Source organism: Equus przewalskii, chromosome 9, assembly GCF_037783145.1.
Source record: "Equus przewalskii isolate Varuska chromosome 9, EquPr2, whole genome shotgun sequence".
Taxonomy (NCBI): Eukaryota; Metazoa; Chordata; class Mammalia; order Perissodactyla; family Equidae; genus Equus; species Equus przewalskii.
In genome coordinates this window covers 28,197,416-28,215,073 of record NC_091839.1, presented here as the reverse complement: position 1 = coordinate 28,215,073, position 17,658 = coordinate 28,197,416, and the positions used below count along the sequence as shown (strand labels likewise).

At 44.0% G+C, this 17,658-nt stretch overlaps 1 protein-coding gene and 1 pseudogene across 12 annotated transcripts in view; one reads left to right on the top strand and one right to left on the bottom strand.

Annotated features, from left to right (window-relative positions):
• The window catches only part of CD109 (CD109 molecule), a 195,056-nt gene that overhangs the window by 96,959 nt on the left and 80,439 nt on the right, over positions 1 to 17,658 (bottom strand). For 11 of the 12 annotated variants that reach the window (XM_070558933.1, XM_070558934.1, XM_070558935.1 and 8 more), the window contains one exon: positions 16,794 to 16,919. In XM_070558933.1, the coding sequence (XP_070415034.1) occupies positions 16,794 to 16,919 (126 nt within the window). Of the gene's footprint in view, positions 1 to 3,886; positions 3,985 to 16,793; positions 16,920 to 17,658 lie in introns of those variants that run through there. The other variant, XM_070558938.1, reaches the window with a different exon arrangement.
• On the top strand, positions 12,695 to 13,128 carry LOC139073597 (small integral membrane protein 29-like; annotated as a pseudogene).

Genomic DNA, 17,658 nt, shown 5'->3' with positions numbered 1-17,658 from the left:
ATTAAATTTTTTAAATCCAAACATAACAGGACATTTAAATGGAAATATTTCAGACTCAGTTCTGGCTTTGTTCCCCAAGACAACAGATGCCAAACACATCCACGTTCCAAATGCAGGCACAACACTACCATGCAGGACTGGCAAAGGAGGTTTCCAAAAACTAGTTTTGCAACTCTTAACCAAAAAGGTCGAGAAGAAAATAAACTAGAAAGGAATTTTAAGAGAAAGTGTTGATGTGCTAGGCGTCACACACGCCCCACCCCAGGGTTCAGGTGAGATTGTCTGCCCATCACTTCAAGCCTTAGAATGGGATTTCAATAGGACAACCCAGAGAGCTGGCTATGTGTCCCCAGGAGCGTCCTCAAGTTGCCAGTGGGCAGGCACTTGACATGCCTGAACAACCTGAAGAGCAAAATACTGCTACTGACCAGATGTGCAGACGGCTGAGCTAAGAGCGTGTGCTGTGCTGGGGGTAGTCTGCTCCAGCTGAGTGTCAAGGAGCAAAGAAAGCATGAGCACTTTCCTTCAACTAAATATGCAAAAAGAGAAAGCCAGCACAGGGATGCCTTCCATCCTGACCAAAACCAACCACCAGAGGGGTAAGGCAACTTCAGGAGATGGAAGCTGGAGGTACACTGTAGATGCCCAGGAGCTGAAGATGGAGTTAGGAGCTGCTAGTTGGAGGAGACAGATTCAAATGCATTAAAGACACTTTGAATGAGATAACTCCCAGCCAATGGTAGGGACGCTCCAAAGAACCCACAAAAGAGTTGTAAGAAGGAAAGGTATTAGTTTTAAATACCTCCCAAGCCCAGAAAGCTCTGATGCCAGATGACAACAGTATTACGTTGTGGTTCAATGTAATACTAAACTGCCATTTTTGTAGGACAAATTTCTGTAGGACAAATATTGGCAAATTCCTATGTGTCATCCTTACACATCAAGTAAGAATGTTTTACCCCTCACCTTCCTTCCTTCCACCTAATTCAATTCTGGGGGAGTTGAACGAGGCTAGTAGGTTGGGAACAAGCAGCCAGACCAGAGAAGACCCACGCTGAGAGAAGAGGGCACTGGATTTTATTGGACTGGACATATTATTACTGATTGGAGACTGTTTTGTATGTGTGCAAGCAACCAAAAATGACAGGACCTTTTATTACCAAGGAATAACCAGAAAAATGCTGAGATTTGCCCTACATTTGATCCAAGAAGTAACAAAGAATTGGTCCCAAAGAATAGGACTAAATGGCAAAAGAATAATGTGGTTTTTTTATTGCACCTGAAAAGTAACACGTGTTCAACCTCACAGTTACACGCAAATAACTGGGCACACCAAACTGGCCAACCAATCACGTTAAGAAAGGCTGAGGATGCAGAGGGTACCCACATTTCTGACTCAAGACATTTTCCCACCGAAACAGCTACAGTGAGAGCTCTAGACTGATCCACCGAAGTTTACTCAATCCACACTATGAATGAATATATGGTATCTTTGTTGTTGTCCCTACTAGATACCATATTAATTCTCTCCTTCTTAGGAACAAATGTTGTAAACAATCTATCTATACTCTTTAATTACTCCTGTGATCTGGATTCCGCCTCCACTGTTTCACTGGCACAGAAGGGTGCTCAGTAAGTGATGGCCACCTGCCTCTGCTAATTGCCCATGACCTCTCTGGGGTCTTGTTCTCCTGGAGAACTCCGCAGCACCTGACGCTGTGCTCACCCTCTCTGAATGCCTTCCCCTCCACTCTGTGCCTGCGCTCTCTTGATTCTCTCTTTCCAAGCCTGGCTGTTCTTTCTCTATTGCTTTCAGTGGCTCCGCTTCTTAGCTCCTGAATGGAGTGATTTCTGACAGATGAGTCCAAACAGCACCTGCTCATCTGTCTCCCCGAAACCAAGCTTTCAGCCCTGACTTCCCGAGAGCTTATAATGGGTGATTCTCCCAAAGGCCACACTTGAAATCCAGAGGCATCTTTGTTAAAAGATAAACCGAAGCATATTAAAAATTTTAAGAGTTTATTTGAACAAAAAACTATTAGAATTGGGCAGCACCAACCCAGCAGTGGTTAGGAACACTCCTCCCACATGAGCTTGGGGAAAGAATTTTATAGAGAAAAGAGGGAAGCAAAGTAAGGAAATTATTGATTGGCTACAGCTTAAAGCCTAGTTCACTATTTGCAGTTGGTTGTCCTTAGCATTTTATTTTCGTAACCTTGAGGCATTTATCGGCTTCGATTTTGGTTTGCTTACGTAGGCCACCATAGCATTAGACCCATGTCAGTCTAATGGCCTCCTAGTTTCATGAATTTAATACCTCTTACTCCTCTTTCTCCTTTGCCCCAGTCATGATCCAGTCGGTCACTAATCCTAATGACTCTTCCTGCGAAGTGTCTTGAATCCATTCATCCCTCTTCAGTCTGTGCTGCTCTAAAGCAAGCCCACCTGCCCTCCGCCTGGACCTGCCCTCCACCCGGACCGCCGCAGCCTAATGCAGAGGCAGCCACACAGTTGATCAGCAACACTGTGAAGCCCTCACCATCTCCCCAGCTCCACTTCCTCTCCCTCTAACTGGCCTACATGCCACAATCTTCCTAAAATACTACTGCAATCATGTCACACTATTGTCTAAAAACTTTCTACAAAAATCAACAACAAGGCAAATATTGATGATTTTTTTGTTGTTCAGGGGTTTATCATAAGCGTGTCATTCTTTCTACCAAATAACATTTGGGTGCTTTTACATTGCACATGCATCACTTTTATAATCAAAGGAAAATAATAAAAGTATAATTTTTATATATTTTAGAATTTGAGAGACTCGTTCACATAATTTTGGCTTTCTTTGTCCTCAGAAGTCTCATATGAAATTTATAATATTAATTGACATTCAAACTAAAATAAAAGTTTTTAGAGCTCCCCACCGTCTCACAAAATGAAATCTAGAACTTTAGCTTGACAGCCAATACCTTCCACAGCTTGACCCACAAACTCTTCCAACTTTCTCTCCAACAAACACTCTCTACAAGGCCTCCACTCCAGGCAAGCGCCTGATCCTGACTGCAGCCCTGTCACCCAGCTCCAAGCCTCACCCCACCCCACCCGCACCGGTCCCCATCCCAGTCTGCCAGAGCCCTCCACCCTCATCTGGCTGAAACACGGAATTTTAAAGATGTGAAGATGCTTCTAAGTTCTCTGATCCAAGCCCCGTTTTTTTTTACAGCTGTGGAAATGAAGACTCAGACCTGAAATGAAGGCCCACAGTCCCTCGACAAGAGCACTAGGAACCAGGTCTGGTAACTCCCAATCTAATGCTGTTTGCATTTACTGCCTGAAGCCTTCCCTGACTGTAAGCTCCTCAAAAGTAGGGTCTGTGTCTTATCATCTTTAGATGTTTACTGACTGGTGTTTCTTCCCACCTAACACACAACAGGAAAGTTCCATATTTTTAGCTTTATTCAGATCCCTACTAATGTTCCTATGCTTAACCATAATACCTACAGAACAGTAATCATCCTATCAGTAATATCCTATCTTTTTCCCTCTCTTATTTTTACCAAAAAATTAGCAAAGAACTTAAAATTAATAAGAAATCAGCATGTAAACATCATCCAGTAGAAGTGTCAGCAGATGTATATGACCTACTTAGAGAAATGGTAAATGTGAAAATGACTGAGAATGTTTACCGACATTTACACTGTTCTTTCCTTTCCTGTTTAGTCTAAATATCTGTGGCCTGAACTGCAATTGCAACATATTTCTCTAGAGGTTTCCAACCTGATTTCAACACCAGGATCAACTGTGATAGGTTCAATAAATACAGATACCCAGCTCCCACCCCAGAACTACTGAATCAGAATTAACAAGGCCACAAGCCACACATAACCAGCGCACTCATTCATCCATCCGCTCACAGAGGGTCACTGCACCCAAGCGCCAGGCATGTGCTGCATGGCAGGGATGCACTTTCCCAGCATGGAGCTTTTGATCTAGTGGAAAGAAAGATATTTATCAAATAACCACACATGTAAGTATATAGTTACAAATGATGATAAAAGCTGTGAATTACATTTATAAGGAATTACGAAATCTGAAGGTGAGGGTGGAAAAGTAGAGTGAGATAGGGGAGGGCCTTATATAGGCCATGGTAAAACATCTGAATTTTATTCTGAGGTCAATGGAAAGCCTTTGGAGAGTTTTAAGCCAACTTAATCTAGTTTGATGTTTAGATTATTTTTTGCTGCTGTGTAGAGAATTGCTTGCAAGGGGAAAACAGTAAATTTAGCGTGCTCCATTAAGAGACACTGCAAATATCTGGAGAAAATATGATGATGGCTTGGACAAAGAAGGTAGAGGTGGGCATAAGAGAAGTAGATGGATTTAAAATATATTTAAGCATAAAATCTATGGGAATTGGTGAAGGCCTGGATATGCGTGGTGAGAGAGCATGAGACATCAAGGAAAACTCCAAAGTTTTCACCTTGAGCAACTGATAGATAGTGGAGTAGTTCAGTGAGATAGAAAACGCTGTTGCCTCAATAAAAATAAATAAGATAAATTTAAAAAAAAAAAAAAAAGAACTGCTTCAGAAGAGCCAGGTGTGGTGGGGGAAGACCATAAGAATGATATTGGACATGAGGAGTTTGGGATGTCTTAAAAACATCAAAGTAGAGAAGTTAAGTGGGCATGAATCCAGGTACCCAAAGGTTACTGTAAATATTCAATAAGATTACCCTTTGACCTTGTTATGAAAAGAATTTACCTTTGTCAGTTTACTGTTTTCTTGTTTAACCTGGGGGGTGACTCAAGGGTCACAAGGACTCATGAGCCTGTTTCACAGAAGAAAAGGAGTGCCTTCGAGGATCACCAGATAACCAGCCCCTAGCTGCCATTGATGCCCCGAAGTCAGACTGCCCAGGGACTTTTCAGGAGTGAATAAAACACGGACTATCCCTTTTGTTTCTCTGAAACTCCTCCTGCCAAGCCCCTTAGCTCTATAAAACCCCCTGCTTTCTGCTCTTGTCAAGGCAGATTTGAGAGAACCTATGCTCCCACCTTCTTGTTTTGGCCAAGTGGGATAAACCTTTCTCCGTCTCTGAGCAGTGATGTCTCAGTGACTGGCTCACTGCACATGGGCATACAAACTTGACATTAAGAGGCATCAGGCAGATGGCTATTGACAAATAAAAATGGCAAGCAATAAGCATCTTTCCTTAGGCTAGAAACTGATTGCTGCGCTCACCTGTGACCACCCAGCTCGAGACAATAGACTTGCCTCCTGCTACGCCCTCTGAGATAGCAGACCCCACTACCTGCTGTGTCCATCAAGCGCTGTGCTGACAGGGCAATCTTGTGACTATTGTAGGAGGGACATTTCAATCATATGTGAAACGTCCTGTTTGTGGGTATATAACCACTCTGTACACCTCATTTCTTTGGTGCCCTTTCTTCCTTTGGGAAGAAAAGCCCCCAGCCATGGTCCTCAGATTTCAGCTCAGAATAAACTCTCCCAAATTTTCATTTATAGATTGGTTATGGATTATTTTCCTTGACACTATATAGGTCTGGAACTCAGAGGTCTGGGCTCTCAGAGAGGCAAGTTTGAGAGTCATTAGTGTATAGATGGAAAATGAAACCATGTCTATGGATGAACTTGCCTAGAGTGAGAAATGAAGGAAACTTAAAACCAAACCTTACAACACGCCCATATGTAAGAGAGAATAAATGACAAAAGGGGCCAAGGAGAGGAATCCAGGCATGCAGACAGAAATCCAGGTGGCAGACTGGACTGAGGAGGGAAAGCGGTAGGCAGAGAGATAGATAACATTTTCTTTTTAGAGGATTGGGTAGAATGGGAAAGATAAAGAAAGTGAAGTCACTGGAGGGGAAAGTGGTGTCAATGTTCAAAGTTCCTCACTCTCTTTCCCCTTTTTTTTAATGTGCAAGATTTGAGTGTATTAGATTTTGTGGAAAGATCAAGGAGAGAAAGAGCGATCTAAGTTGCAGAGTCAGGAGAGAGAAGAGATGATCGATACTGTAAGGTTTCTGAGAAAGTAGGAGAAGGCAGAAGCCAGTGAAGAGATAGAGGTTTGGTCTTAGATATGAGGAATTACATCTTTCCTGTAAAAGAAGAAGAGAAGCATGAGACGGGTGCAGACCCAAGAAGACGTGCAAATCTGGCAGAGGAGGTTAAATTCCTATCTGATGACTTCTGCTTTCTCTATGGAGTAGCAAAGGGGATTATCCACTGAGGGTGATGACGGTGGGACCATCTCCACATGAGATAGCTTTTCCTGAATCCCTTCTCTCATTAGAAAGAACTGCAAACATTCTAGTACTCATCAAGACTGGAAGTAAACATCTGAAGAACTGAAGTCGTTCTATACCCAATAGTTACTCATGGTGATAGGACATGGGAAGAATGGGTCTAACCAATAACCAAGACACAGACCACACCAGGCTCCAGCTAGAAGGCCAGGCATCCAATACCACCAGTACTTTCATACTTCTGGAAAGTTTACCACCTGCAGTACAAGTGTATTATGCTATAAAAGGGACAAACTGGTTTTCTTAGTAGAAAAGTACTAACAAGTAGACATTCTCTTTAAAAACAAACAAAAATCACTCTTTTAACCTTCTGTGTTCCTACTGAAAGTGGGAAGAATTAGGTTTTTAAGGACAGGAAACATGAGCACCGTTCTTGGGCACCTATCTCAAGCAAGAGGAAAAAGCAGAAGTGTAGCTACAGCTTCACATTGAGTGGGAAAGTTACCCTTGAGGCAAAATAACTCTATTTCTTGCTCAGTTCTCCTTTTCTCACTCCACCCAGGACAAGAACTCATTTCAGCTCCCCACCCTGATACCCAGCACTACCACCAGCAGTCAGAGTCCAATAAGTTATAATTTCCCAAAACTCCCTGTCATTGAAAACTAAGTGTCATATAAAACTATGCACATATCACCCCAGGATCAAGTCCCTGCTTTTGACAGTGCACTACAGTCACGCACTGCATCATGGCGCTCCGGCCAACAACAGACCGTGCACATGACCGCGGTCCCGCCAGATGGCGCCTACAGTCTGGGTGTGCAGAAATTCTCCTCTACCCTTCAGTTCTTCTGGCTGGTCGAAGAACTAAGTTCACAGGAGACAGATTAACAGGAGAAAACAAACAAAAGATTAACAACATGTGTAGGTGGGAGAAACCCAGGAAAATCAAATAACTCACCAAAATGGCTGAAGCCCTCACCTCAAATACCATCCTCAGCTAAAGTCCAAAGATGTGGGTGGAGAGAGTCAGGGAATTCAGAGCGACGGAAGGCAGTTCACAGGGAGGAGAAAAGCAGCAAACGTTTGGAAAATAACGGTTTCTTTGGAAGAAACAGAAGACACAGAGGGGAGCCCAGGAAACAGGCTTTTCTAGGCTCCTCCCTGTCCACCACCTGGTTCACGTGATGCTAAGGTGACAGCTGCTTCCTGAGACAGGTTTTCTGTTTGTTTGTTTGTTTTTGCACGGGAAGATTCACCCCAAGATAATGCCTGCCAATCTTCCCCCTTTCTCCCCCTTGAAGCCCCGGTACATATTTGTGCATACTTGTAAGTTCTTCTCGTTCCTCTATGTGAGCCACTGCCACAGCACAGCTACTGACAAACAGGTGGTGTGGTTCCACACCTGGGAACCGAACCCAGGCTGCAGAAGCAGAGTGCATTGACCTTTAACCACTAGCCCTTCAGGGCTGGCTCCTGAGACGGGTGTTTTTATCTGAACTCTTATAGGCAGTTAAGGGGTAGGTAACAAGAAAAACTTTCTGAGTCTTTTGTTTCTTAAAAATAATCAGCCTGGGGGCTGGCCCCATGGCATAGTGGTTTGGTTTGGCACACTCTGCTTCAGTGGCCCAGGTTCATGGGTTCAGATCCCACACATGGACCTATACCACTCGTCAGCCATGCTGTGGTAGTAACCCACATACAAAATAGAGGAAGACTAGCACAGACGTTAGCTCAGGGCCAATCTTCCTCACCAAAAAAAAATAACAATAATTATCAGCCTAAAATAATCTTCATGTTAAAGAGATACACTTTGAGGTAGCAAATTTTGTTCCCCTCAGTACAGTCTATGATGTTCCCACAACAACAAAGGCACCTGATGACGCATTTCTCAGAATGCATCGCTGTTGTTAAGTGACGCATGACTGTATAATAACATAAAATATAACCATTGAGTACACTCCGTAAAGGGTACACGGGACCTTTCTGTACTATCCTCACAACTTTCTGTGAATCTACTTCAAAATAAAAAGCTATTTTAAAAATTAATCTTCTTCTGGTTCATATCACAAGATTACACAGTCTGCTAGGTGACAGCAAGCTAACCCTTAGTAATCTATTAGTGGATGTTAGCATATTTCCCCTACCGGGTAACCTCTAAGCTGTAACATGTGTGTCCTGGACTCACACCCTCATCCAAAGCCACCACTGCTGCACTCGAATCTGAGACAATGAAAATGACCCCACGTGTGAGGGAGTGGTCCACACGGCACCCTCAAATCAGGTAATGGAGGTGGGCATCCTCTCCACCAGCGCAGACAGCAAGCCCTGCTGACATCTAAATTCAACCACAAAAGTGACCATCTTGAAACAGCAAGTGCTGCACATAATAAATAATTTACCGTCATAGAGCTGAAAGTGTCAGGAAGCCTAGCTTTTAGCCTGACCCTACCACAGGATGGTGTGAGCCTAACCAGGTCATGTCTCTTCTCTCAGATTCTTTTTCCATAAAATGAGGAGATGGATTTGGGCAATCTCTAAGTTCCTCACCAGCACTGACATCCTACGATACGTGCTGGTGGTTCCTCAGATCCTGTGTTTCACTGACGATCGGGACACGCTAAAGTCCAATCCCAAAGTTATCTGGCTGATGCCAAAAAGATATACCTGAAGGGAGGGGTAGGTAAGAGACACCTGAAAGGAAGGGAAGTGTAAGGGCTGCTTCTGCAGGGAGGAAGAAGTCAAGGAACTCCTCACAAAAGTTAGCTTAGGGTCCAGAAACTAAAATGCACAGACAAGAGCAGATCAAATGACTCAATCAAGTCAAAGGAATAATATGGCGCAAAGCCTGTGAGCGCATCAGGACTTTCATAAGAGACTAGGATATTCAGTTCTTGGCTGAAATCTTTTTTAATTTTCAAAACCAGAAACTTAAGCACATTAATCCAAAACGCCTGTTTTTCCACTGGCCCACAGGTGCATCAAATACAGCGACTACATAAACTGCCAAAAGTGAAAATACATGAACATGGTTCTACTAAGTTGTAGCGTCATACAGAAAAGTGAACCATCACAAAGCATGACAACCAACAGCAAGAGTCTGGGGGAACCGTGCATTCACTCCGCTCACTCCATCTTCCATCCCAAAAGCATTCCTACAACAATCTGACCTATATAGGTCAGATACTATATTAGACAGAATAAATACAAAAATCAATAAAAGAGAACTCCTGTCTTTGAGGAACTCACAGTCTAATTAGTAAGGTAGTCATATTTTTAAAAACTACACTGATCACAGTTTGGAAAGAGGAAACAAATTCTGGACATCGATGGTGTTGATGGTTGCACATGAATGTACTTGATGCCACTGAACTATATACACTAAAATGGCAAATTGTATGTTATGTATCTCATACCGCAAAAAAGAAGAAAAGAAAAAAACCCCTGACACTGGTCAGTGCTGTGGTGGAGGCATGTACAAGGCCCCTGGAAGAATGGAGAGTGAGGTGCTGACCTCTGCCAGTCAGCGGACTAAGACTTCAAAATTCAAACACCGACTCCTCCCTCCCTTTTCCACTGCACATGGAAGTGAGAACTTGAGGTCTTTCCCAAAAAAGCAGTCTTCTTTGAAGCAGAGGCCAACAAAAGTATCTGGGAAGACACACCCACACTCCAGAGAGGATGCCTGTTTTCCGAGCTGTCAGGGTTTGCGCCATGCTTTCTGTTAGGCTGTCATCACAAGCCGGGGTTACCAGATGCTACTTGTGGAGCGCTTCACGGACGGGAACTGTCCGAACAAAGACGTGCTCTTCTGCAAAGGACAAACGGCTCCAGACAGACCTTCACAGCAAAGCAATGACTCAGGCAACAGCTGGGCAGCAAGAACAGAAAGATAAGGAGCATTCTGGAAGGCTATAAAAGTGGAGAGGTGCTGGTAACCTTTACCTAACCTTTCCACAACAACTACCTGGAGAAAAAGTAGATGAAACTGTATAAACAAAGGCACGATTCAACGCAGACTGCTTCGGAATTACATGGCAATCTGCTGCCCACAATATGTTATGAGGGGCTCCGAAAGAGTGAGTTCAAGCGTCAGGGCTGCGGAGTTTTCTCCGTCTCTTTCTTGTCCCCACCCAACACTGGCTTCAGGGTGAGACAAGGCTGAGAAACTACAGCCAGTTACAGCTGAACAAACTACAAGATTATCTAGTTCAGTGGTTCCCAAGCTGGAAGTGCATCTGAATGACCAGAGAAGCTGTTGTAAAAATAGAGACTGTCCCAAACAACCCGATCTCGTAAGTCTAGGGTGCCAGGGAGCTCTACAGGGCTGGTCATCTGGGCAGGTGCACAGCTGAGCCTCACCACTAGGGAGTTCAAAGAACAAGCCAGGGCCTCCCCATTCCGCACCTCTTCCAGTGCCCAAGACTGCCTCTCAACGGAACAGACAGAAACTAAAGATGCCTGGCTGTGGGCACATACCAGCACTTCTCAAAATGTGGTCTGGAGAACAAACATAATTTCCTGGAGTGCCTCTTAAAATGCAAATTCCTAAGTCCCATACCAGCAATACTGACTTGCAATCTAGGGGTGGGGCCTGGACTGTCCATCTTGAACAAGCTCCCCATCAGTTGATTCTTAGGCACACTGATGTTTGAGAACCTCTGGTAACTTCTAGCAACTAGAGCCTCAGGTGATAAACTCAGCCGCATACGCCACTCTGGGAGGGAAGACAGGCTCCCCTCCGCCACTGAAGAGAGAGGACACAGGGCTGCAATCATCAAGTAGCAGAGCCCTCTCGGTGACTCTGCTCTTCCTTCAGGTTCTCAGAGGAACGTGAGCACCCACGCTTGGGTCACCCGGAGGCCTGGAACTCTGGCCGTGGGCCACCCCAGGGAGAGAGCTGGTGTGGCCAGATCCCTCCCAGCTCTCAGGAGCCTGGTGTTCAAACACCAGCATTAGCCTTTCTTTTAAAGAACCTCTAAAATTGCCTTCTAGTAAGCTGGAATATAATATTAAAATCATAAATGCAAGGACATTTGCAACTAAGTCTGGTAAATACATACAATGGAACATTATTCAGCCTTAAAAAAGAAAGAAACTCTAACTCATTCTACAACATGGATGAAGCTTGAGGACATAAGTGAAATAAGCCAGTCACATAAGGACAAGTGCTGTATGACTCCACTGACATGAGGCCCCTAGAGCGCCAGATTCACAGAGACAGAAGGTTGCCAGGGGCAGGGGGTAAGGCAGAATGGAGAACTATTGTCTAATGGGTATGAGTTTCAATTTTGCAAGACGAAGAGTTCTGGAGACGGATGGTGGCAATCGTTGCTCAACAATGTGAATATATTTAATACCACTGACCTGGAGACTTAAAAATAGTTAAGATCGCACATTTCATGTTATGTACATTTTACCACAATAAAAATTGAAAAGAAAAATTTGTAACTCTTTGGGAAGGCCAAGGATACAGTCAAGAGATAGATACCCAGAGATAAAGCACCCAGAGAAATACTGCAAAAGAAATGAAAATACAAGCAATGTCTAAGTTTTAAAACAAACTACCTTGCCAAGGTGTGTTTGTGAGATGATTATCAAACTGGAGCACATTTCCCCGTTCGACCTGTAACGCAGCCGACGTCTAGCAGCCCTGTAAACACACGCCTGTGGAGAGGTGTTACAGCTGGAACAAGCCTCTTCCCTCTGCGGGGAGGACCCTGTGCTCCAGCAAGGTAAGTAAGAAGCGATGGAAAAGGGCTGGGAGAGAGGAAGGGAGCAAAGTGCAGGAGACACAGAGAGGAGGGCATTTCTTTCAAAAGCAGAAGCACAACCCTGAAAGCAGCAAAGAACCACCCACATGCCACACAAGCACAAACTCAGCATACGCGTAAGGAGCATACAAAAAAGGTCAGTGTTAAATTAAATTTCACCAATTTTAAGAGGGCTGAAAAATAATAACCATCAAGGGTTGTTTTGCAATTTAATTAAACTAGCATTGTAAAACCTACATAAGTCTATGAAGACACAGGAACTTACTGGGCTGCACCATCATATACTGCACAATAAAGCAGATAAAAAATAAGAATAAAGACCTAGAAATTTTACTAGATCAAAACAATTACTCATCATAAAAAATCCTGAAGGTGAAAAGCAATATTAGAAGTTAGAAAGCAATTTAAGAAATCCAGAAAGGTTAACAGTATGCTAAATGGCATTCTATAAACGAACATGTTGCAGTTGTGGAAATGCCAAGGAGCCACTGAGTGTGCTTGCCCTAAAGGACCGTTCTCCTGACCCAGTGGAGAGGGTGATCACAAAGCACCACTCTGCCCGGGAGTCAACCGAGGGTGTCACGCCCAAGCTGCAGCGGCGGGAGGGAGCCCAGTGGAGGCTCTCCCGAGGCACCACTGCCCCTGCTGCGAGGTCATGAGTAACAGCACAGTTCCCAGTGCCCTCCGGGTCAACAGAGACTCCACGGTGGGCTACATGCTGGGGCCTTTCTTCCTCATCCCCTCGGTCGGGCTGGTTGCGGCTGTGGCAATGTATGTCCAGAAGAAAAAGGGGGTGGACGGGCTTCGCCATCACCTGCTCCCCACACAGCTGTGACCCGGCTGAGGAGCAAGAGGAGGCTGAGCAGGAGCTACTCTGTCGGGGGTCCCCAAGGTGGCACACAGCTGGCAGAGTTGCTACCAGCACAAGCGGATGCCCTGGCTGGATGTTAAGACATGACCTGACCCCCTTGCCCTGATCTTCAGAACCGTGGGGCCCCGTGGTCTGCCTCTTCCCCTCCCACTTGTGCTCACCCAGCTCCTGCTGGGTTCTGCGTCTCCATTCCTCCTCCCATCTGTCCTCAGTGGCTCCCATTTCCTAAGCCCCTGCATAGCAGCTGGTCCCTACCATCACCTCACTCCCCCCAGGCCTTCAGTCCTTTGTGGACTCCCACCCACTCCCAGGCGCTAATGGGAACTTTTTCCTTTCGGGGTGGAAAGGTGGTGGGAAACAGAGCTTTGCCCTTTCCATGGGGCCCTTTCTCTAGCTCGCCCTGATTTGGCTTTGGGGTTGTTTCCATGATGGCAGGGCCTGATGTATAGTACTCAGTATACACATTTTGTAAATAAAATGCTTTATGGCTAAAAAAATTTTTAAACGAAAAATAATAAAAAATAAAAAGCACCACTCTGATTATCCATATAGTCAGTACAAATCAAAGCTCTGATCAGTCCTATATTTTTTAATACAGTGTCCTTCAGTAGTAATACTAGGATCATTCCATATTTTTTCTAGACACAAAATAGGATTTCAACACATTCTCCTGAAAACAAGTATTTTCCCCTCCCTGAGATTTATAGTGAGAATGCTCGCTGCCTTAGGAAAATAAAAATATGGTCTATAATGGTGGACTATTTAAATAATAAATATATTTCCTCCATAGTCATTATTCACTGCTAAAAGAAAAGGAGTTTAATAGTAAGCAACATACAGTCCTTGAATGTTGTGCAGGAGAAAAGGAAAGATAAAACCAGAGACAAAGTTTGGGTCCGGGTGTGCTTCTCATATTTCTTTGATTATACTGACCCCTGGTGGCCCTTGAAGGACTCTTTTTTCTTTTTTTCTTTTTTTTCATTAAAGTGGCTTATTTTTCCTTAGTTGTATGCCTTAACATTACATCACCCGAGGCATCCTTTCACAGGGTAATGTGTACCAAATCATAACATGGTACACTTTAAATATCTTACAATTTTATTTGTCAACTATACCTCAATAAAGCTGGGGGGTGGGGGGGGACATTATACCACCAATAATAAGTACCTGATCAATATGCTTGTCAAAAGGATAAAGACGTTTATAGAACGTGGAAAAGGGGAAAACTATATTTCATCCATATAGACAAATGACTATCACGTAGCTTTTGTACATACGTTTGATAAATATTGACTTCCACCTGTATGCAAAGCACTGTGCTAGGTCCCAGGGACACAGGAGTGAAGGAGCCCTGATAAACACCACAATCTGTTAGGTCCCACCAATTACAAATGACACGGATGAACCAAGAGAAGCACAGAGTGCCATGGCAACATGTAGAGGGGCCAGGCTATTTTAGACGATGCCTGAAGGATAATAGGAAGGAGCTAGAATAACAGTAGAAAAACAGCATTCCAGGCAGAGGGAACAGCAGGGGAAGGCTCTGGGATAAAGAAGACTGGTGAGTTTAAGAAACTTAAAGGATATCATATGTCTAAAGCTTAGAGTTCAAGGGTAAGGTGGTACTTCACAAGGCTGAAGAAGTGAGCAAGGGACAGATCTTGTGAAGACTTTTAATTTTTTAAGCACCTAAATTTCCTTAAGAGCATTATCTTTTTTTCCTACCAAAGCAATACAACAGGTCAAGTTCACAAACTACTACATGAGAAATCCTACAATCTCACATCTCCTACAGTCTTTTTCCACTACTCTATTCTCCTCTCTCCTCCAGTACTCGCTCTGTGTACCAATCATCGAAGAAATTAACCTCTCAGAGGCTGCTCCCAGCTAAGAATGCCCTGCCTGGTCACTGTGCAGAAGTGGCCTCTGAATGAACCAACCACAGACACCTGACCAATGACCCACACAGCCGCCAGCCACCCACGCAGAGGCTTGCAGGGAGGGCTCTGCAGATAAGGGCTATTTAGCTGAGCCAATGTGCCCAGTCTAGATTCAGACTACAGAACACCCTAAAGGTTGGCAGAAGAGTGAGAAGAAAATGGAGCAGCCTACGAGAGACAACGGAGCAGCTGGCCCCAAAAGCGTCAGCGCTCATCCTTACCATAAACCTTCTACCCAAAGGTGGTCTGAGTAAGACCCCACCCTTGGACGCACCTGACAGGCTCACTGACTCAGTGCCTTACGATTCCACTGCTATTGCACCGCCTTGTGCTTTTCAGTCACCCTTGTGTCACTTAACTGTTGCCATATTATTCATGTCACTGCAACAATGGTCTCTGAAGACAGAGACCATATCTTTAGCTTCCTTGAATCCATCACAGCGCTATAAGACCTCAACACATATTTGATGGGTGACGGACCAACGGATGGACAACTGATTCCTGGAAAATTTATAATGAAATCAAAAAGTGGGAATTGAGAATAAAATCCTAACTCCTTAAAACTCACAATACGCTTCCTAATCTTCAGCTCCCATCATTCTCCACATGCTCCAGTAACTCCAAACTTCTCCCAAATGCTCCGGCCCACGAGGTTCTCTTCCATTCTCCCAGCCTCTACACAAACCCTTCTCTCTCCAAAGGCTCACAAACATCCACCCCTCCGTCCTTCTCTAGCAGCTCAAACATCTGGCTTCCCCAGAGTTCCCCACCTCCTGTTCTAGGCTCCCATAACTCCTTGTGCATGTCTCTACCCTTTCTCACTTCCTGTCTGTCTCCCCCTCTGTAGCACGACCTCTCTAAGAGCCCAGCACGCTCTTCCTCTTTAGTGGATGCTCAAAAAACATGTGCTGACCAAGGTGGACTAGTCCTGCTTTTAGGATATGGCCCCAAAAAATGTTAACTAAAGGAAAAATTTCTTTTTAATTTATTAAGTACTTGGTACCTTTCTCTTACCTCAGGTCTTATGCTAATGAATGATTATTCCTTCTTAATAAAGTGGTTCTCAGTGGAGGGGGGAGGGTATTTTCCCCCAAGGGACAGATGTTTTTGATTGTCACACGTGGAGGGAAGCAGAGCTGCTGCTGGCATCTAGTGGGCAGAGGCCAGAGATGCTGCTAAACATGCTACAGTGCACAGGACAGCCCTCGTGACATCGAGTTTTTGTCCAAAATGTCAACAGTGAGAAGCCCTGTTCTAGTAGCATTATTTTTTAAAGCTCTTATTTGTGAATTTATATATATTTTAATAACTTTCAAAGAAAAAAATGGGAAAATATTCAATGAATCTTCAAACATCACACAGTGATGCACAGGAGAAACCTGGGGCAGACAGACGGGCACCTGAACGCCCTGCCCTGTCAGATCTCAGAGCTGCCCGAACTGGCAGCAAAGGAAGGAAGCAGGTGGAGGAGCAGGGGAGAAAGAAGGACGGGGGAACAGAAGACTGACACACTACTGAAAGTCACTGTGCTTTTTAAAACAAAGATAAAGTAGGTTAGTCCAATCTCATCAGGAGTCATTATTCTGAGACATAAAAATGTGCCAAAATAATAGGTAATGTATTCCTTATTCAGTTTTCAAATTCTCTGTGTATGCAATAATTAAGTGAAATAAACATTTAATCAATTTTATACTAAAATGTGAAATGTTTTAACCTTCAAACATTATATTATAGAAAAAAACAGTAATGATTAAAACTCTAATACATTATAATGTAGGCTAACCCATAGATAAACACAGTAAATTAAAAATAAACCACTCAATTTATCTAAATGTTCAGATTAATGTTTTTCTGTTAATCAAATAAATGACTTTGGAGATATCTCCCCACTTGACCTATTTAAATCCTTTTAAAATTCCCCTTTAAAATATATTTATACTCACATTCACTTGAACTTGAATGGACCAGTCACCAAGTATTGGATGGGAAGATAACCGAAAAGTTTTAGAAATGACTCCAAGATCACTTTGTTCTGACAACCACTGCTGGATCAGATTCGACTTGGGGTCCTACAATGAAACCACACACGTTAGCTCCGTAAAGACTGCCCATGTACACGTCCATCCTATCTGGTTATGAGGGGTGCCCTGCAGCATTCCCAGGCACATCCACAATGTGGCACCAAGAAAGTTTTTGGAAAATGTCAGCTCTACACCACTGAAGAAGACAAATCAAAATTTCTTCTTTTCGCATTCTCCTGAGAACATCTTTATTCTGTTCCACCTTTTAATTCTTGACATGGAAAACACTACAATGTGTACATCACCAAACCTACGCTGTTATTGTTAAAAGAAAAGGCTGCTGTAGACATGACAGGCCCCACGATTATTAAAGCATTCAAAGCCCTCTAGTGCCAGGCACTCTGCCTCATCATTACAGCTCGCACATCTCTCAGGCATCACCACTCTCCTTCAGGGCAGGATTTTGCTCACGTTACAGCAGAGAAAACCGACGCCTGGAGAAATTTAGGTAAGCACTCAACTCTAAGCAGTTGGCATGGTCCAGTATCACAGCACCAATATGTGACAGAATACAGGATTCAAACCCATGTGTCTTTTAATTCAACCAAAGTTTATCAGGGGGCCTTCCCCACGTCCTAGTGGTTAAGTTCAGATGCTCCACTTCAGCAGTCTGGGTTCAGCGTCTGGGTGCAGTCCTACACCACTTGTCAGCCATGCTGTGGTGGTGACCAACATACAAAATAGAGGAAGACTGGCACAGATGTTAGCTCAAGGTGCAGCTTCCTCA